General features: G+C 41.7%; 1 protein-coding gene across 1 annotated transcript in view; it reads right to left on the bottom strand.

The window, feature by feature from the left end:
* Positions 1-23,033, bottom strand: part of DIP2C (disco interacting protein 2 homolog C) — a 209,875-nt gene that overhangs the window by 149,153 nt on the left and 37,689 nt on the right. The window contains exon 4 of the mRNA XM_021690907.1: positions 3,195-3,320. Within this exon, the coding sequence (XP_021546582.1) occupies positions 3,195-3,320 (126 nt within the window). The remainder of the gene's footprint in view (positions 1-3,194; positions 3,321-23,033) is intronic.

Here is a 23,033-nt window from a genome sequence, read left to right as displayed (position 1 = left end):
AGCAACCAAGGAAAGCAGAATGAGAGAAAATGAAGCTTAGCCCTAAGGTCTTGTACAAGTATGGTTATAAATATGTAGACAACTGCTACGCACAAAATAGGTTGTGAATAAAAATTGTTATGATAAGGGTACTGGCATTTGATTGTACAAAACTATTCCATATGTGATATTATCGCTAGGACTCTTAAATGACAATTTACAAAAGGTATTATATGGTGTACAAGAAAGGGCTAGTCAAATAATTAAATGCAAAAATTTCATCAAAAATAACATTTCCAATAATGTTCTTTTATATTTTGCAAAGATATTTGTACAATGTTTGATTTTCTAAAGTTTTGTCTTTCATCATGTATGACAAAATAACATTTCTGAGGATGGATTCAACATGTGAAAAAGCATATACATAAATAATCACATTGCTTCTTGCATTTTTTTTTTAAGATTTCATTTATTTATTTGACAGAGACAGATAGCAAGAGCAGGAACACAAGCAGCGGGAGTGGGAGAGGGAGAGCAGGCCTCCCACTGAGGAGGGAGCCCGACGTGGGACTCAATCCCAGGACCTTGGGATCATGACCTGAGCTGAAGGCAGACGCTCAATGACTGAGCCACCCAGGCGCCCTGCTTCTTGCATTTTAAACTCATCATTTTTCATAAAAAAGTAGCTCAGAAAAATTGAATCTCCTTGAATATCTATCTCCTTGAATACTGTCTAGTTCTAAACACTTGGTTTAAGTGGGTTTGTTATCCTTGTAAATCCATCCTGTTTGTTACAAAAATATGTACAAAATAAAACTTTTCACCACATTAATAGAATAGAGAGTCCAGACATAAATCCCTGTTGATATGGTCAATTAATCTATGACAAATGAGGCAAGATTATGCAATGGAAAAAAAGCAAGTCTCTTAAAAAAATGGTGTTGGGAAAACTGGAGAGCTACATGCAAAAGAATGAAACTGACCACTTTCTTACACCATACACAAAAACAAACTCAAAATGGATTACAGATCTAAATGTGACACTGAAAACCATAAGAGTCCTAAAAAAAAATAGCCAGCAGACTCTTGGACATCTTAGCAATGTTTTTTGGACCGGTCTCCTCACACAAGGGAGACAAACGCACAAGTAAGTAATTAAGACTCTCAAACTGAAAAGCTTTGCACAGTGGAAGAAACCATAAACAAAACAAAAAGGCAACCTATTGAATGGAAGAAGATGTTTGCAAATCACATATCTGATAAGGGGTTAAGATCCAAAATATATAAAGAACTCATACAACTCAAGACCAAAAAAAAAAAAAAAATTCCAAACTATCTGAGTAAAAAAATGGGCAGAGGACCTCAACAGACATTTTCCAGAGAAGATATGCAGATAGCCAACAGACACATGAGAAGATACTCAACATCACTCATCATCAGACAAATACAAATCAGAATCATGTATCATTTCACATCTGTAAGAATGACTAATATCAAAAAGACAATAAATAACAAGTGTTGGCGAGGATGTGGAGAAAGGGGAACCCTCTTACACTGTTGGTGGGATGCAAACTGGTGCAGCCCTTCTCGAAAACAGTACGGAGGTTCCTCAAAAGTTAAAAATAGAGCTACCCTATGACCCAGCAATTCTGCTTCTGGGTATTTATCAGAAGAAAATGAAAATCCTAATTCAAAAAGATATATGCCCCCCCCTATGTCTTTTGTAGCATTATTTACAATAAGCAAGATATGGAAACAGCCCAAATGTCCACAGACAGATGAATGGATAAAGAGGTGGTGTATATATATGATGGAATACTACTCAGCCATAAAAAGAATGAAATCTTGCCATTTGCTACGATGTGGAGGGAACTTGAGGGCATTATGCAGAGTGAAATAAGTCAGTCAGAGAAAGACAAATAGTGTATGTTTTTACTCACACATGGAATCTAACAAAAAAACAAAACAAATGAACATACAAAAACCAGAGACTCAAATATGGAGAACAAACTGGTGGTTACCAGAGGGGAGGTGGGTAGGAGGATGGACAGGACAAGTGAAGGGGACTGAGCGGTACAAACTTCCGGTTATAAAACAGGTGAGTCCGGGGGATGCAAAGTGCAGCGTGGGAACACAGTCGACAGTCTGCACTAACTTCGAATGCTGACAGGGTGACTACATGTATCACAGGAGCAAAAATGCTGAATCACTATGTTGTGTGCATCTTGGAGTTTAAGTGCGTGCTTCTGCTACTCTCACTGCTTGCAAACACTCAGGAATAAACATCAAAATACTCGAAAAAGTGTTGTATACGTTCCTCTGTTCCTATTGTGCAAGGTAACTTAGGTCTGCAGAAAGGCACAGTGGCAACAACATGAATAATGTTGGAACCCGATTCACAGAAAAAACACCAAATAAACTAGGCTCGATCCTTCATGTTTTCTAAAGGTACCTGGATAATTTAACTTTGTGCTTTACTTTGGTTTTGAAGATCATAAAACAAAGATTATAATGATTTAGGTAAAATGAAGCAGAGAACTTAGGTAGTTATCAACCATTTAGATTGGGGTCGTCAGCAGGCCTGTGGACCAAACTGGCCCTCTGCGTGTCTTTGTAAATAAAGTTTTATTGGCACACAGCCACAGCCACCCACTGATCTGTTGCCTGTGGCTGCTTTCACATCACCACAGAATAAGCACTGTGACAGACACTGCATTGTCCAGAGACCAAAATACTACCTGCACATTACAGGAAAATGATGAGGACCCCAAGTTGAGGTAACTGCATAAATTTTTCAATTCATTTGGTTTCTCAATACAACCTCATGGCATATTTATTTTTGAAGGACTTGAGAATATGTACAGACCAATCTAGGCAGAAGAGAAGTCCAACTTCAGTTATAACTGTGGAGGCACAAACTCTTCCCTTTTGCTACATGAAGGATCAAGTAAAACTTTATGAGACTTTAAAGGCTGTATCATTTATGAATCTCAATGAAAAGATTAAAATACGTATTTGTATAGACACATACTTAATGTTCATTTTCCTTCCAAGTTTAATTTGGAGTGCACATACTGGACTTCCGGTTCACAAAATCTGAATTATAGTACCATTAGTTTGAAAGCTACAAAGCCCGGGACTGCTTGAGCTAGTGGTGAATTAATTCCAAGGCTCGCTCGTCACTTTAGGAAGCGGACAGTGGGCCCACCGCTCACCTGGAGGTGTGTAGGCGTCCATCGAGGTCTGCACAACCAAGGACCTGCGTTTGGAAGGCATGGGCACCGCCATCTTCCTTTCTTTGTGTTTAGCCAGCGCCGCCTGCACGGCTTCTGTGTGGACGTCTAAAACAAAAGGAGAGCTCAATCACCCCATTGTTCAGGGACATCCCGAAGGCCCCGGGCCTTTTTTTTTTTCCCTTCGGCCTGGTCCTATGAAATAGCTGATCCTCCTACAGACACTGTCACAAACAGACGGGTGGGGAAGGAGGGAAAAGAAGTATAAAATCACTGGATTAAAAGCTGCAGGGAAATGACATTCAAACTCATTCAGACTTCTAATTACTCATTTTTCTACCCTAGAACCTGTATAAATAATCACATACTGGCTGCAAAGTGCTGCGTGACTTTTGTTTCTTAGGTGATCTGTGGGTATTTTTTCTCACACTCCTCAAAGCTCGGGATTCATGTCTACGTTCTGTTAAGGGGGCAGGTCACACCTCGCCGGCTGCAGCAATGATTTCCACTAACAGCAGACTCTCAGGGGCCAGTCGCTGTGTTTGGCCTTTTGAGTATATTAACCCCCTGGATTCAGCCCACAAAGAGTCACTGAACGCCTACTTCGTAAGCGTCCTTAGGGCGGGGGGTACAGTGGAGAATCAGGTGGACAAGGAGCTGTGTCTCACGCAGCTGACTTGCTAATGGGTAAGGGACACCCAAAAGGCAGTCATCTAGGGCAGGAATGAAAACAGGATAAACAGACTGCCTACTTCATTGTGAGGCCAGGGAAGAGTTCTGTCGATGTGAAATTTGAAGAGTAAGAATAAACAGCCATTCTGTAAAGATGAGAATTCCCAGGACACAAGAAAATGCAGCTCCCAGGTGTGGAAGGTGAATGAGCAGGTGGTGGGCAGAGAGGACACCACCCTGCGGAGGGACGCACCAGCACGAGGGCTTCTGAGGTGGGACAGGTACGTCTGACAGGGAGGCACTGGGGATTTTAAGCAGGGATGCCATGATCTGAGTGTGTGGGGGTTCTGGGTGCTATGAAGAAGGCCGCAGGACAAGTGGAAGCTGGGAGCCAGCAAGAAGGCAGCAGTCAGGCGCAATACGGCTCCACGCAGTCTTCCACACAACCCCACCGAGGAGGCACTCCCACGATTTCCCAAATGAGGAAGCAGAGGTACGAAGCTCTCGCAGTTATTAGCGTGGCGAGTGGCATTGCTAGATGTGAGCCCAGGTGTGAACACCTCCAGGATGCACACCCTTCACCACCAAACACACCACGCTCATGCTGTTCCTAGGAAAACTCCAGCAGGGTAGCAGTTTAGAACAGAGGCCACCCAACCACCCCCATGCGCCACCTGCAGCCTGCATCTCTTCTATAGAAAGTGTGAAGAGACACTATGAAAAGGAAAGCTATTAAACAGAGGTCAGTATTAATTTACAGGTGTGGGGAGAGAGCGTAAAATGTACATGTGGTGAAATGTTCAGATCTTAAGTACAACTGATAAATTTTAATAGATGGAAATCTATCTACAGAACCATTACCCCAGTTGAGACAGGACATATCTATCAACCCAAAGTTCCTGTGTGTGTCCTTCCAATCAACCCCCACCCTAAATAAACAGCTACCGTTCAATATTTTGACAAGCTTGCCTTGGCTCTTGACCTTCATACAAATAGAATCGCACAGACTTTATATGACCATATAGATACTATGCTATAGCGCAACGTGCTTGATATATTCATTCACGTGGCTGCATGTTTCAATACTTCACAGGGTTTTACCGATGAGACATAATACAACATAGGAATATACTGTAATTCATTCATACTTCTCCGGCTGTTGGATATTTGCATTATGTCCAGTTCTGGGCTATTACAAAACACCTGCAGCAAAGATTCACATACATGTGTTTATGTGGGCATTTTCATTCCTCTTCTCTAAATGTCTAAATATGTAATTGCTGGGCCATTTAGTAAGTGCAGGTTTCAATTATAAAAAAGTCGCCAAACCACTCACAAGTGGTTATGGTAGTTCACATCTCCGTCAGCCGTGTATGAGACTCCAGTCCTGACACATCTTTAGAACACTTGGTACACTCGATCTTTTCCACAGCAGACACCATCGTGGTTGGGAAGGGGAATCTCATTGGGGATTTAGGTTTGCATTCACCTGATGGTTTAAGCTGAGCACAGCCCTTGGGCTTACTGGACTTGAGTACACCCATCTGTTGTAAAGTACCTGTTCAAGTTTTTGTCCATCCTTTGAGCTGCCTTTTCATTGCTGATTTATAGTAGTTCTTCACATACTATAGCTACAAGTTACTTTTAGGTATATGTTTTGAAAATATTTACCCTGAATCTGTGGCTCACCTTCATACCCTACCAGTGTACCACATGAGAAATTTTTAATTTTCATGAGATTTGCTTTATTTTTTTTTCCTCTCCAGTGCTTTTTGACTGCTGTCTATGAAATCTTTGCCTACCTCAAGGTCCAAAAGATACTCTACTTTCTTCTGGAAGCATTAGAGTTTTTAGCATAATGTACTCAAGGTCCATCTATGTTGTGGCATGTGTCAGAATTTCACTAAGGTTGAATAATGTTCTACTATATGGATATAACATATTTTCTTTATTGATTCAACCATCCATAAATACTTAAGTTGGGTCTACCTCCTGGCTACTGTGAATATAAGTCATAATTATATTGTGAATATAAGTCATAAACACTTATGTATAAATATCTGCTTGAGTTCCTGCTTTCAATTCTTTCAAATAAATACCGAGAATTGGGATTTCTCAGACTTCCATGGAAGATGGTGGAGTAGAAGAGTTCCAACCTCATCTTGTCCCGTGAATAAACCTAGATGACAGCCACATCAGTGTAACTACTAAACCAGAAAAAAACCCTAAGACCAGCAGGACAGGCTCTCCACAGTTGATGGTAGACAGTAGGCTACACTGGAGCAGGAGAAGGGGCAGAGACCCACTCCAGAACCAAACTAGCCACAAACAGGAGGGAGACCACGAGTGTGGAGACTGGAGAGGAACAGACCCCACATCAGCCACCCCTGACATGGGGGACCCTGCACTGGGAAGATGAGGCCCCATAACACTGGGCTTTGAAAACCGGTGGGGCTGGGCTTCGTGAGTTTTTACAATCAGTGGGGCTTAACTCAGGGCACTTTAAAGACCAGCAGGTGTACGTCTGGGAGAGCCTGAGGGCAATATGAAACAGTCCCTGCCCTTGAAGGGCCAGCAGAACAAACAACCCACTGAGATATAACATAGAAATAGCAGTATGAAAAACTCCTGAGGTTCACAGGAAGGGTATATTTACTAATCATAGATGATGTCCAGGAGGGACAGAGACCTTTAGGAGACTTCTCCAAGAACACAAGAATGGGCAGGCACCATTTCTCTCCTTGCCCACCATCTAGATACCCGGACACCTACAGGAACCAGCAGCTACAATGGCCACCTAGCTTTGCTAACAGTATACCACACCCTATCCCACATTCTCCTTCAGACTCGTTCCACCCAACCTGCCCCACTCTGTAGGCATCCCTCTGAAGTGGCTGCAGTTCCCATCCGGTCTGACACCCAAGGCCCCACCACTGCATTATCCTGTGGATCCGCCCCATCCAACTTGCCCACGGGACAGGAGTTCATCCAGAGCAGTACCTTCCTCATCTCATTCTGCAAGCATCGCTGCAGTGACCAGCACCACACCAAAGGGACACCTGCCATGGAGAGAGGGGAAGATAACCACACACACCAGTTCAACTGCAGCCCAAGCAGTGGGCTGCGGGCACACATCTGGTCTACCAGCCCCACCCGCCAACAAAAACCTCATAGGGGGCAGCAAGAGAGAGCCCTGAAGTTTGGTTACTGCAACCTCAACATTCAAAGTGGGGGCAGAGATCTGACCCAATTGCAGGCCCATCTCCAGTGAAAGCCCCTTAGGGGCCAGCGCAAGGAGAGCACCATGCAGTACGGTGTGACTTCAGCCCAGCAAACAGGCTAAGAGGAGGCATCTGGTCTGACCCAAGGCAGCCAAGACTGGCCCCTTACAGCAGAGGGACCAAACTCTGCCCACGATAAGCAAAGAGGGTCACTGAAGACGACTGGAAGGCAAACGTGGCTCCAGCACAACAGCAGGATGCACATAACACACACAGGAGACACCTGAAGTGCCAGGTTCTGGTGACCGGGGGACACCGTCCAACACCTTGAGGGCAGCAGGGCCTCTTCGTAAGGCCACTACTGTCAAGATGAGGAGACATACCTGGCTTTCCTAACAAATGAAAAGAGACACAGAGACTGAGACAAATGAGACAGAGGAGTATGTCCCAAATGGAAAAAAAAAAAAAATTAAAAAAAAAAAAAGGATAAATTCAGAGCAAAAGAGCTCAATGGAGATAAGCAATATGCTTGCAATGGAATTCAAAGTAATGATCATAAAGATGTTCACTAGACCTGAGAAAGGAGTGGAGGACTCAGAGACCCTCAAAAAAGAAACAGAAAATAGAAAAATGAACCAATCAGACATGAAGAACTCAATTAACTGAAATTAGAAACACACTAGATGGAATAAAGAGCACACTAGAGGAAGCAGAAGAACATATCAGTAAGCTAGAAGACAGAGTAATGGAAGCAACCACACTGAAAAGCAAAAGAAAAATGAATAATAAAAAGGAGAATAGATTATGGGAACTCAGCAACACCATCAAGCATAATAACATTTGCATTACAGGATTCCCAGAAGGAAAAGAGAGAGAAAAGGGGGCTGAAAATTTACTTGAAGAAATAATAGTTGAAAACTTTCCTAATGTGGGGAAGGAAACAGAAATCCAGATCTAGAAGGCACAAAAAGTCCCCAACAAAATCAACCCAAAGAGATCCACACCAAGACACAGCATAATTAAAAAGGCAAAAAAATGGTATTAGAGAATTTTAAAAGCAACAAGAGAAAACAGCTACATACAAGAGAAACCCTATAAGGCTATCAGCTGATTTTTCAGCAGAAACTTTGCAGGCATGATATATTCAAAGTGCTGAAAGAAAAAAACCTGCAACCAAGAATATTCTATCCATCAAGGTTATCATTTAGAAGAGATAAAAAGAAGAAGATAAAAATTTTCCCAGACAAATAAAAGGTGAAGAAGCTTATCACCACTAAACCAACCATATAAGAAATGTTAAAGGGAATTCTTTGGAATGTAAAGACCATAACCAGGAGTAAGAAAATTAGCAAGGGAAAAAATTTCACAGATACATACAAACACAATAAAAGTAGTAGGTTCCTCACTTATAAAACCAGTATGGAGGTTAAAGCACAAAAGCAAGAAAATCAAATATGTCTATAAAATATGTTGGTCAAGGGATTCACAAAAGGATGTAAAGTACAACATCATGTACATAAAACATGGGGGGGGGCAGTAAAAATTTAGTGCTTTTAGAATGGGTTCAAACTTAAGCAACCATCAACTTAATATAGACTGCTATATGCGCAGGATATTATATATAAACCTAATGGTAACTACAAATCAAAAACTAATAGATATGCAAAAAATAACGAGAAAGGAATCCAAGCATATCACTAAAACAAAACAAAACAAAAAAAAAAATCAAACAACAAGACAGGAAAGGAAAAGAAAAATGATCAGAGAAGAACTACAAACCCAACTGTAAAACAAATAACAAAATGGCAATGAGTACATAGTTATTAGTAATTGCTTTGAATGTCAATGGACTAAATGATTATCAATCAAAATAGAGGGTGATGGAATGGATAAGAAAACAAGACCCATATTATGCTGCCTACAAGAGATTCACTTCAGACCTAAAGACTATAGATTGAAAGTGAAGACTGGAGAAACATTTATGCAAATGGAAGTGAAAAGAAAGCTGAGGTAGCAATACTTCAACAAAATAGACATTAAAACAAAGGCTATAACAAGAGAAAAAAGAAGAACACTACAAAGGCAACAGTCAACAAAAAGACATAACAATTGTGAATATCTATGCACCCAACATGGGAGCATCTAAATACATAAAGCAGCTATTAACAAACATAAATGAAAAAAAAATGATAGTAATACAATATTAGTAGGGGACTTTAACACCCCCACTTACCTCAATGGACAGATCACCAAACAGAAAATCGACAAGGAAACAGTGGCTTTGAATGACACACTGGACCAGCTGGAATTAACAGAGAGATTCAGAATATTCCATCCAAAAACAGCAGAATACACAGTCTTTTCAAGTGCACATGGAACATTCTCCATATGAGATCACATGTTAGGCCAAAAAACAAGGTCTCAAAATATTCAAAAATTGAAGTCCTTTCACACATCTTTTCTGACCACAATGTTATGAAACTAGAAATCGATCACAAGACAAAATCTGGAAAGGACACAAACAAATGGATATTTTTTGTTAAGGTTTTATTTATTTATTTGAGAGAGCACAAGCAGGGGGAGCAGCAGAGGGAGAGGGAGAAGCAGGCTCCCTGCTGAGCAGGGAGCCCAACATGGGATCTCAGGGTCCATGGGATCTCAGGGTCCATGGGATCCCAGGACCCTGAGATCATGACATGAGCCAAAGGCAGACATTTAACCGAATGAGCCACCCAGGTGCCCCCAAATGGATATTTAAAAACATGCTACCAAACAATGAATACGTCAACTAAGAAATTGAAGAGGAAATAAAAAAAATACATGGAGACAAATGAAAATGAAAACACAATGGTCCAAATTCTTTGGGATGCCACAGGAGCTGCTCTAAGAGGGAAGATAACAATACAGGACTACATAAAGAAGCAAGAAATATCTCAAATAAACAACCTAACCTTACACCTAAAGGAGCTAGAAAATGAAGAACGAACAAAGCCTAAAAAAGCCAGCAGAAGGAAGGAAATAATAAAGTTTAGAGAAGAAATAAATGAAACAGAGACTTAGACAACAATAGAACAGATCAATGAAACCAGGAGCTGGTTCTTTGAAAAGATAAAAAAATTGATAAACCTCTAGCCAGACTTATCAAAAAGAGAGAGGACTAAAATAAATAAAATCAGAAATGAAAGAGGAGAAATAACAACCAACACCAAAGAAATACAAAGGATTAGGAGAGAATATTATAAAAATTATACACCAACAAATTGGATAACCTAGAATGGATAAATTGTTAGAAACAAATAATCTCCCAAAACTGAATAAGGGAGAAATAGAAAGTTTGAACAGACCAATTACTAACAATGATATTGAATCAGTAATCAAAAATCTCCCAACAAACAAAAATCCAGGGACAAATGGCTTCAGAGGTGAATGCTAACAAAGATTTAAATAATGCTTATTCTTCTCAAAGTATTACCGAAAATGGAAGAAGAAAGAAAACTTCCAAACTCATTCTGTAAAGCCAGCATTACCCTGATACCAAAACAAAATACACTACAAAAAAAGAAAACTATAGGCCAATATCTCTGATGAACACAGATGCAAAAAATCCTCAACAAAATATTAGCAAACTGAATCCAACAACACATTAAAAAAATCATTCACCATGATCAAGTGGGATTTATTCCCAGGATGCAAGGGTGGTTCAATATTCACCAATCAATGTGACACATCACATCAACAAGAGAAAGGATAAAGACCATATGGTTATTTCAATAGATGCAGAAAAAGCATTTGATAAAGTACAACATCCACTCATGATAAAAACCCTCAACAAAGTAGATTTAGAGGGAACATACCTCAACAAATAAAGGTCATGTATAAAAAATCCCACAGCTAACATCATACTCAATGGTGAAAAACTGAGAGCTTTTCCCCTAAGGTCAGGAACATGATAGGGCTGTCCACTCTCACAACTTTTATTCAACATAGTACTGGAAGTCCGGCCATAGCAATCAGACAAGACAAAAAAATAAAAGGCATCAAAATTGGTAAGGAAGAAGTAAAACTTTCAGTGTATACAGATGGCATGATAATATATATAGAAAACGGTAGACTCCACCAAAAACCTACAAGAACTTATAAATGAATTTAGCAAGGTCAGAGGATACAAATCAATATACAGAAATCTGTTGCCTATCCATACACTAATAATGAAGTAGCAAAAAGAAATTAAGAGAACAATTCCATTTATAAATGCACCAAAAATAATACAATACCCAAAAACAAACATAACTAGGGGGTGAAAGACCTGTACACTGAAAACTATGAGACCATGATGAAAGAAATTGAAGATGACACAAAGAAATGGAAAGATAGTCCATCCTCATGGACTAGAGAACAAATCTCTCTCAGCACTGTGTTCCAAACAGGTGTGAGTCTGTCTGTACTCCACTCCTTATGTTGTCTCTCCCTGTTTCCTGACAAAATGTGTAACAATGTTATAAATTCTTTCCTTATACAGAATAGAATTCACTAGTGCAACCAACTGGGCCTGAATTCTCTTTATGGGAAGATACTTGATAATTAATTCTATTTCTTTGATAGATGAAATACTATTCAAAATTTCTATGTCTTTTGTTGGTTTGGTTGTGTTTTTCAAGAAATTTATCCATTTTGCCATTTTATCATTGTGAAATTTCCTGGCATAGATTTTTCATGATATTCTTATCTTCCTTTTAATATCTATATGTAATGTAACATCAACTTATTCATTTGTGATGCTGCTTATATTTTTTTTCTTTTTCCTTGACCTTGCTAGAAACAATGTTGTCTTTTTCTTCTACTTCATTGCTTTTTGCTATTAATTTATTATTTCTTTCCTTCTACTTATTTTGGCTTAACTTTCAATTTCTAGCCCCTTAAGGTGGAAACCTGGATCACTGATTTTAACCTTTGTTCTCTTCTGACATAAGCATTTACAGGGGTATATTTCCCTCTATACATTGCTTTAGTTCCTTTCCACAGATTTTGTTATTTGGTATCTTAAGATCGTTTATTTTATTTATTTATATGAGAGAGAGAGAGAGCACACACAAGCAGGGGGAGCAGGAGAGGGAGAGGCAGGCTCCCTGCCAAGCGGGGAGCCTGATTCAGGGCTCAATCCCAGGACCCTGGGATCATGACCTGAGCTGAAGGCAGATGCTTAACCAACTAAAACACCCAGGTGCCCCTTAAGATCATTTTAATTTCAAACCATTTCCTTTAAAGTAAACCTTTTATACACAATATATAGTTGAGTTTGGATTTTCTCAAATCTACTTTGATAATCCCTGCCTTTTGTCCATTTACACTTAACACGCTTAAATCTGATTTTTGGTATTTTCTATTTGTCCCACTGGGTTTTTTGTTTTTTTTTTTTAAGATTTTATTTGCGAGAGAGAGTGGGTGGAGCACAGAGGGAGAGGGAGAGTGAGAGTGAGAAGCAGACTTCCTGCAGAGCAGGGAGCCCGATGTAGGACTCTATCCCAGGACCATGACCTGAGCCGAAGGCAGACACTTAACCGACTGAGCCACCCAGGTGCCCTGGGTTTTTATTCTTGTTTCCCCTTTCCTTTCTACCTTTGGCTTAACCAAGTTTTTTCTTTAGTATTCCACCTTAGTTCCCTTATTGTATTGTTAGCCATATCTTCACTTATTGTATTGAATGGCTGGTATAGGCATTGCAACATGTTTCTTTTTTTTTTAAAGATTTTATTTATTTATTTGAGAGAGAGAATGAGACAGAGAGAGAGAGCATGAGAGGGGGGAGGGTCAGAGGGAGAAGCAGACTCCCTGCCGAGCAGGGAGCCCGATGCGGGACTTGATCCCGGGACTCCAGGATCATGACCTGAGCCGAAGGCAGTCGCTTAACCGACTGAGCCACCCAGGCGCCCTCTTTTTTTTTTTTTTTTTTTAAAGATTTTATTTATTTATTCATGAGAGACAGAGAGAGGGGGAGGCAGAGAGAGGGAGAAGCAGGCTCCCCACTCACGGGGAGCCAGATGCAGGACTCGATCCCAGCACCCTGGGATCACCACCTGAGCCAAAGGCAGATGCTTAACCAACTAAGCCACCCAGGCGCCCATGAATTGCAACATGTTTCTTGAACACAGTCTACTTAGAGTTAATATTGTGTCATCTGGTGAAACAAAACAATACAAACAAAAAACTTGCAGTAGAATTCCACTTATCTCCATCTTTTGTGCTATTTTTGTCATGTATTTTTACAATGGCATTTATAACTACCACCACAGAATGTAATTTTTGCTTTACCTAGCATTTTTCACAGAACTAGACATTAAATCCTAAAATGTGTATGGAACTGAAAAAGATGGTGAATAGTCAAAGCAATCTTGAGAAAGAATAAACCTGGAGATTTCATGCTCCCAGATTTCAAACTACACCACAAAGCTACAGTCATCAAAGCAGTATGTCGCTGCCATGAAAACAGACACACAGATCAATGGAACAGAACAGAGAGCCCAGAAATAAACCTACATATCCATGGTCAATTAGTCTACAGCGACAAAGGCAAGAAAAAGCAATAGGTAAAAGACAGTCTTGTCAAGAAATGGTATTGGGAAAACTGGACAGCAGCATGCAGAAGAATGAAACTGGACCACTATCTCACACCATACACAAAAATCAACTCAAAATGGATTAAAGACTTGAATGTAAGACCTGAAACCATTAAAATCCTAAAGGAAAACATAGGCAGTAAGCTCCCTAAGCAACATGTTTTGGATCTTTCTTAGGCAAAGGCAACAAGAGAGAAACAAGCAAGACTACATCCAACTGAAAAGACTTTGCAAATAGTTACTTTAATGAAATTAAGAAAAAAATTGATATCTTCATTCTCTTATATGAATTCCACCTGTTGTTCTTTCCTTTTAGCCTGAGCTGTATCCTTTACCATGTATCATAGTTCAGGTCTGCTGGCCACACCTGTCGGTTCTGACAGCCTAAGCCAGAGAGCCTGAATTTCAGCGGCCACAGCTCACCTGTGCGTTGGAGACTCTGCCCTTAGCACTGCCGATCTTCCCAGGTTCAGTTCCTAAATGTCAGGGGCAGACTCCTCTTCCCTTCTGCCTGCTTACACTCTCCAGTGTCTGCCAAAGCACAACACCACCACCAACACACACACGGGAAGAGGGAGTGCTCTGGGTCTTGTCACGGGTATCTGATCAACCTATCGCACCATCACCAGAGCTGAAAACTCTCCTTCATTAAAACGTATGCTCTGGTCATCATAGAATTTCGTGTTGGCAGTTTTTTAATTCATCATTGTAATGATGCTGCTCCTAAAGAGAAGTCAGCTGTAAATCACATTGTTGTTTCCTTTAATATAATCTGTTTGTTCTGATTTCAAGATTTTCTCTTTATATAATTAAAATTCTTGTATTTAAAGTCATTTTTTTAAAAAAAATTTTTTTGTAATTGAATGAACCACACCGAAATACTAAGAGTAGTCAGGGGCATCCGAGTGTCTCTGACTCTTGATTTCGGCTCAGGTCATGAGGAAGCCTGCTTGAAGATTTTCTCTCTGTCCTCCCAACCCCACTTGTGTGCGCTCTCTCTCTCTCTCTCAAATAAAAAAATAAATCTTTAAAAATATAGTCATTTCAGAATAATGAAACTATAATGTATTGATTTTTGTTCATTCTTCTTGACATCTGCTAAGGTTTTTGCTTTGAGGATAAATTACTTTGGCAATCCAATAAAAAATTATATTTTTAATATGAAATGATCATTTTAGTAAAGATGGATAGTAAAGGTACTACACACAGGTCTGCTAAATTTTGTCACAAAACTGAGAGAGAATAGAAGTCGTCAAATATTTCAATCACACAGAGACCGGCATGCCCAGCCAGGCCTAGGCCCCAGAATGAAAGCAAGAGTTTACCTACAGTTGACATGAGTCAGAAATAGACGTTTGCTGTAAGGCAGGAAGATGTTATTTATTTACAGCAAAACTGAACGATACATATGAAATTTTCAAAAAAGCAACCCTCTGTCCTATCTTAATGACAAAACAACGGCATAACAAACATTTAAAAATATGTATCAGTAGTGCTCAGAAGATTCCATCAGACTGCATACTGAATCGTAATGTTAAGTAAAATAACAGGGCGACCCTGCCCCAAACGGCACTATAGTGTTGTCCCCCAGACCCCGTGGAGAGCTTGCTGATCCAGTCCAAACAAAACAAGGTCAAGCTGTGGAAAGAGATGAACTCCCCTGGAGCTTCAGATGTGCTCCTGCAGCACGTGGTGTAATCACCCCAAACAGTTCCCTGCCCTTTTGAATAACACATTATTCCCCTGTGTTAAGACGTTGCAGTGTTGAATGCCCCTCTCCGCCCCCGTAACCCTTAGTATCCTAGACTACTACCTAGAATACTGAACAACTAACCCCCCGCACACCCCAGAGTGACCAGACCTGTTTGGAAAAAGTTCTTGAAATACAGTGAGCTGTGGGGGACAGACAGACTTGCGTCACCATGCATCTCCCGGGGCTTCGGACCTGGCTTCTCCCGTTTCCCCTCCACAGGGCTGGGAGCATGCCGTGCTCGGGGCCGGGACGAGAACCACCCACAGTGATCCCGGTCATAGCTTCTGCACATCTAACAGCCTCCAGGCAAGTGGAGGTGGGGATGACACTGGCCAGAGGGCAAGGGACAAATCCCTCTTCTTCGCAGGCCAACGCCAATGGGCACCCCCTGGAAGGCCTGGGCAGTGCTGAGGGCCCTGGACACAGGGACAGGCAGAACTGGGTGCACAGGAGATGGGAGAGGGATTACTAGCTGAGAATAAGTCCATAGTTCTTAGCCTAAAAGCCAGACCAATCCTACAAGAGCTCACAAAACTAAAAACTTTGAGGAAAATATGGGTAGATGGGCGGCTACACAACCAGCCTTCCCTTGAAAGCTCCGCATTTCCTAAAATGAGGCTATGAATGAGTCCAGCAGCTGGATGCATGGGAAATCCATTACGGCCTCGATCAAGGGTCATGGAACCTTCACCACAAAGGTCCCAGAGGCAGTTTTCAGCTAGCCACACGAATTAGGAATGAGAGGCTGGCTGGGGTGATGGAGCATGCTGAGTACAGGTGAACAACACCATCTCTTCAGCGAGTGTGCAGAGCACACAGGCGGCGAGAACTGCCGGCTGCACTGGGCGGGGGGACAGTGGGGGGACTCCTGTGAGGGGCCGAGCAACAGGCACACTTAAGGAGATGGACACATGCACCCAGAGATGCACACGACAATCTGGCTCTGGAGCTGCACGTTCCCCCATTATCTACCGGAATTTTTACGTATCGATGGAGACGAGGACCAAAAATAGGTCCAAGACACTCCAGGCTGCTCGCCAAGGGGCCAGGAAGTGATTTCATGGACAGCGAACATGATTTCAGTTTGGGATTCCACGGTGGCATCAGTAGCTTACCGAAGCAAAGAGGAAGGAAGCACACACAGCTGGGAAACACCGAACACGCAGGGTCAAGGGCTGTCTGAGGGTGGACTTGGCAGGGGTGCTGCAGGAAGGGCAGAGACGTAGACGCTGCCAGTGACCCAAAGCTGCAGGGGTGCCTCACGGGAGGGATTCCTGCAAAACTGTCCAGGGGGGTGGATTGCTGGAGACGCTGGCCCGGCAACTGCACGGGAACCAGCAGGAAAACCACCTCCAGGAAACACCCCCACAGCTACTAACGCAGCTAAAGGGCATGCAAGGGCCCAGATCTGCCCTTGCCCGAGAAGGCAAGGAAGGGTGAACTCAGAGCCGGAGGGACAGCGCCATGTGGCACATTCGGAAATAGGAAGCAAAACGAAGCAAACCTCTGTCTTTCTCCTTCATTTCTCTGCCTTATTGGCTCAGGGTTTATTCCCTTCACAGGTTTCCTGCTAACATCCACAGAGCGTTCCTTTGTCCAGGGGAAGGAGACATGTGAGGGCAGCGTAGCTGTGAATGCACAGATCACTCGTGCTAGTGCAGAATGTGGTACGTCTGGTGTTAGTCCTGCGCTGGTAAGGGACAGCTCTTCAGCAGAACTTCCTAACGCACTGAGGTGCTAACAAACCAGGGACTAGGTCAGCGCTGGAGGAACAGAAATGCTGTCTCCTTGTAGAAGAATTGACAAAATTCCTCACACAGCTCCACTCCCTGCTAACGCCTCTTCCTAATGTCATCCCTGTGGATGGTGACTTGGTCAATGAGCACAGCTCCCCCTCCACCCAACTGGATGGAAAGGCGGGCCTGACCCTACTCTTTGACTTCCCACAATCTCTCCACCTGCTGTTTCCTCAAAGAAACGTTCAGAGTTTTTTCTTTCCAGTTAGTTCCACGAGCTGAGATCCTGCCTTCCGGGCAGGAGGCTATAAGAAATGGAGAAACAGAAGCTGTCCCCATAGTTCTGGGGACATGACTGAACACTGACATGGGAACCAGGCTTTGCGATCAGAATCCAGGCTTTGCTACTCACTGGCTATAAAATACGCAGCAAGTTTTGTAACCCCTCTGAGCCCCACTCTGATCCACTCTGATCCTGTGTAAAACGGGAAGAGATTATAGTTAATGAGAGAATTATGTACGACATGACACACGAAGCAAGTCTGAGCTGCCCGTCCCATGGCAGACGTTAACAACGTCTGCTCGTTAACAACGGTCGCTGTCACCGATACTGTCAAACAGTGGGTTTGGTCCAACAGGTGTGCAATAAACTGAAAGGGCCCAAAGGAGCCTGACTGTTGGCAGTTTCCACCTCATCCTGGCGCATGGGTAGCCCGAATTCTCGAAGCAACACGGTCACAATGCTGGTGTTTCCGCAAGGCACACATCGCAGGCCACGGGGCAAACCAGGGAACGGGGCCTGGAACAGACAGCAGGGAGGCAGGCCCTAACACAGACTCCCCACGCCCACCTGCATGTGGCCTGGGGACCCAGGACCCGCTCCCCCAGCCGTCCCCTGTCTGCACCTTGAAGGTCATAGGTCCGTTCTCTGCCACGAGAGAAAAGTCCATTCCAAAGACTCAGTGAGGCCCTGGAACAGGAAGATCCCGATAATTTCCTGAACAGAAAACTCCGCTTTCCCCTTGGTTTCCTTCAGTAGACTGTACATTTGTTCACCCTGGAAGAAACTCGTATCTTGCAATACAGCAAGCACTGGGGCATTTGGAGAATCAACGTACAAATGATCAGGACACATTCACCCCTCAGAGGAAGGGTGTGTCTATGCACATCTGTGGGCTTAAATCCCAAGAAAAATTGATGGGTGCTCCCTTCACTTCATCCTGATGTCAAAAACCTCCCACTGGTCATGGAGTCCTCGGCATCCCACCATCAGTAACACGGATGCAGGCGCGGAGGGGACAGCTGTCTGACTTTAAACCAAAAGTGAATTAACCCAAGAGAAGCATCTGTGAGGATGCTCGCCTGTGTCACAACAGCGGGGCAGGTAGGGCCAGGTCTAGATCCCAGCTCCTCTACATGAGCTCAGGCACGCTACTGAACCCGTCTGTGCCTTGGTTTCCCTATGTAGAAAGAAGGAAAAAGGAGAGTCCTCATGCACAGGGGCGGCTCTGGGGAGGAAGGAGGAGTCAGGACCCTGAAGGACCTGGGGCGGAACCTGGCCCACAGTAACGCACACACCTGCCCCACACCTTCATCTCACAATCCGCTACTGCTCAGGATGAACGTCAAGCACGAGAGACACCAGGCCCACACCAGGGAGCCAACTGGGGCAAGCTTTGCTCGGACCATTGCTGCCACAACCCTGTCCTCCCATCCAGCGGCCATCCATGCGCGTCTCTTTCATGGTTGAGCTATTTGTTTTTTGGGTAGAACACGCACCTGGAGGCAGAGGCCTGGGGCACTGGGTAAAAATGAAGAGTGAAGGCAAGAATGCAGGGATGGTGGGCAAAGTGCGTCTCCAGCGAGCGCGCCCACCTCGACAGCAGGAAGGGCCGTCCCCAGGCACATCTGCTCCTCGCCTGCCCGAGCTCAGGTCCCTGCCACAACCTCAGGGGACATGGTCTGTCTGTCTGGCTTCTTGCTAGGAGCAAAATGTTGGGATCTGCTCAGGCACGTCCACCGTGTCTCCTCTCTCATTACCTCGTGCCTGTCCCTGGCTCCTGTTTTTCCACCTAAATTCCAGTCCGTTCACATTCTGGAGGACCCCAGGGGGATTTTTATCAGAACTGAATACGGCAGAACTGACGTCTCTATACGATCAAGAGTCCCCGTCCATTATCACAGTGCACCCGTTCATTTGGCCTTCTTCAACCACTTCCATCTACAGTTTTATAATTTTCACCATAAAAGTCTTGCACATCTTCTGTTTCCATTTTCATTAGGTTCTTTATACGTCGCTGGGGTTTTTCTGTTTTGTTTTCATTTATGGACTTTTCATATTATTTATTGGGAAAAATTTTTTAAGAATAGTAAGATCCCCAGGAAACAACAGAAATATTCAATGCAATTGAAAATGTCATTTAATTTTAACATTTTAAAATCTGTACATACAACTTTTTAAGTCACATCTTCATGTTTGTTAATATATAGACATCGGATTTTTGTTTAGGTTACATTGAGCCATCAGACTAAATCCTCATTTTTCTAAAAATCTAGAGATTACTTTGGAGTTTCCATGTAGATGTCAACCTGCAATTTTCCCTTCCCATCACTGTGTCCACAATGACACATGCGTCTGTCCTAGAACCAACTGGAAAGGGTCCGGTCTCTTCTCTTTCCCCTCTCTAAAACTGTTCGTATAGAATCTGACATTAATTGCTTGAAAGTTGGGTGTAACTTAAATACAGCTTTCTGAGCCTGCTGTGTTTTTTGTGGAAAGGTTTTTAGCAACTGCTTTCTTTTAGTTAGTGGCCATAGGACTACTCAAAGTTTCCATTTCTTCAAGCTTTTATATTAGGAATTTGTCCATTTAATTGTTTTCAAATTTATTGTCATATGGTTATTTACACTATTCTATCCTTTTCCCCCTCTGATGTATCTGTAGTAATGTGTCCCATTTTTAATTCCTTGTATCATTTACTTCTGTCTTTCTGTCACCATTCTGACTGCAGGTTTTTCAATATTATTAGTAGTTTCCAAAAATAATTTTTGTCTTTCTCGGTCCTCTAAACTTTATCATCATCCTTTATTTCATTTTTTTAATTAATGGATTTCTATTTTTAGGGCAATTTTAGTTTATGGAAAAATTGAGGGGGAAGTGCAGTGTGCTCATTACCCTCTCACCTACACACACACACACACACACACACACTTTTGCCCTAAACTGACATATTATGTTAGTGCAGTACAATTGATGAGGCAATGTTGGTACACTATTAACTAAAGTCCACAGTTATCATTAGGGTTCAATCTTGGTGCTGTACATTCTATGGGTTTAAACAAATGCATAATGACATGTGTATATGATCACAGTGTCATATTAAATAGATTCACTGCCCTAAAAATTCTCTGTGCTCACCTATTCATCCCTTCTTTCCCCTGAGCACTTGGCAACTGCTGATTTTTTTATTGACTCCATATTTCTGTCTTTTCCAAAATGTCATGTATTTGGGATCACACAGTATAGAGCCTTTCCAAATCAGCTTCTTATACTTTGTAATATGGATTTAAAGTTCCTTCATGTCTTTTCAAGGCTTGATAATTTCTTTTTAGCACTAAATAGTATCATCACAATATGTTTATCCATTCATTTGTTAAAGGACACCTTGGTGCTTCTAAGTTTTGGCAATATGAATAAAGCTGCAAATTTTTGTATGGATATACTTCCAACTCATTTGGGTAGATACTGAGGAACACAATTGCTGGATCACATGGTTCCAGTATGTTTTGTAAGAAACTGCCAGACTGTCTTCCTAGGTAGCTGCCCCACTCTGCATTCCCACCAGCAGTGAGTGAGAGTTCCTGTGGCTCCACATCCTCGCCTGCATTTGATGTCAAAGTCCTGAATTTTTGTCGTTCTAATAGTGGTATCTCACTGCATTTCTCTAATGACATATGATGTTTAGCATCTTTTCCTCTGTGTATTTGCCATCTGTATACCTTCTTTGGGAAGGGGTCAGTTCAGATCTTCCACTCACTTCTTAATGGGTTTTCTTACTCATGGTGTGAAGAGTTTTTTGTATATCCTGGATACTAGGGTTTTTTTGTTGTTGTTTGTTTTTTTAATCAGAAATGTGTTTTGCAAAGATTCTTCTTCTAGTCTGTGGTTTACCTTTTTTATTCTGTCTTTTGCAGAGCAGACATTTCTCATTTTAATGAAGCCAAACTTATCAACTTTTTTCTTTCATGGGTTATGCTTTTCGCATTGTACCTGAAAAGTCATCACCAAACCCAAGGTCACCTGTATTTTCTCCTATGTTATCTTCTGGAAATTTTATAGTTTTTGGTTTATTTTTGGGTCTATGATGCATTTCTTTAAAAATTTTATTTGATAAAGAGAGAGGGACAGACTTCCAACATGGGGTTCGATCCCACAACCCTGAGATCATGACCTGAGCCAAAATCAAGAGTCAGATACTTACCTAACTGAATCACCCAGGCACCCTGGGTCTATGATGCATTCTGAGTTAATTTTGTGAAAGGTTTAAGATGTTTAAGATCTGTGTCTACATTAAGTGCTATGTTTTGAAAAGACTATCATTTCTCCACTGAATTGCCTTTGCTTGTCAATATTGACCATATTTGTGGGTCTATTTCTGAGCTGTCTACTGTGATACATTGATCTATATGTCTATTGGTTCACCAATATCTGTCTGTACTATCCCTCATTTTATATTAAGTCTTGTAGTTGAATAGCATCAGTCCTCAACTTTGTTCTTTATTGTGTTGGCTATTTGGGGTCTTCTACCTTTCCGTATAAACTTTAGAATTGACTTGTTGATATTCACAAAATAACCTCTGGGATTTTGGCTGGGATTGTTTCATCTATAGATCAAACTGGGAAGAACTGACACCTTGACAATATTGAGTCTTCCTATCCATGAACATGGAATCTCTCTCAGTTTATTTAGTTCTTATGATTTATCACTTTTATCATTTTCCTCATATAGGCTTATACATTTTTTTAGAGTTCTAAATATTTCATTTGGGGGTGCTGATGTAAATGACATTGTAAATGACAATTTCAAGTTCCAATTGTTTGTTGCTGGTATTTAAGAAAGTGATTGGTTTTTGTATGCTAACCTTCTATCCTGCAACCTTGTTATAATCACTTATTACTTCGATTTTTTGATGCTTGGGATTTTCTACATAGACAATCATATCATCTGTGAATAAACTTTTAATTCTTCCTTCCCAATCTGTATGCTTTTGATTTCCTTTTACTGTCCTATTGTATTAGCTAGGATTTCCAGTACAATGTGGCAAAGGAGTGGTAAGAGGGGACATCCTTGCCTTGCTCCTGATCTTGGTGGTAAACTGTTTAGTTTCTCACCACTAAGTATGATGTTAAGTAGAAATTTTTTTAGATGTTCTTTATCAAATTGAGGAAGTTCCCCTTCATTCCCAGTTTGCTGAGAGTTTTTAATCATGAATGGGCGTTAGATGTTGTCAAATGCTTTTTCTGTATCTATTGGTAGGGTCAAAGAGTTGTCTCCTTTAGTTTGTTGATGAGATGAATTACATTAATTGATTCTTGAATGTTAAACCAGCTTGCATACCTGGAATAAATTCAATTTCACTTAGTCATGGTGTATAATTTTTATACACTACTGCATTTGATTTGCTATTTTGTTGAGGAGTTTTTTTAATCTATGTTCATGAGAGATAGTAGTTTATAGTTTTTTTTTTTTTTAAAGATTTTATTTATTTGAGAGAGAGAATGAGAGAGAGCACATGAGAGGGGTTAGGGTCAGAGGAAGAAGCAG

Source organism: Neomonachus schauinslandi, chromosome 5, assembly GCF_002201575.2.
Source record: "Neomonachus schauinslandi chromosome 5, ASM220157v2, whole genome shotgun sequence".
Classification (NCBI taxonomy): Eukaryota; Metazoa; Chordata; class Mammalia; order Carnivora; family Phocidae; genus Neomonachus; species Neomonachus schauinslandi.
The sequence above is the reverse complement of the archived record's forward strand: the minus strand, read 5'-3'. Positions and strand labels throughout refer to the sequence as shown.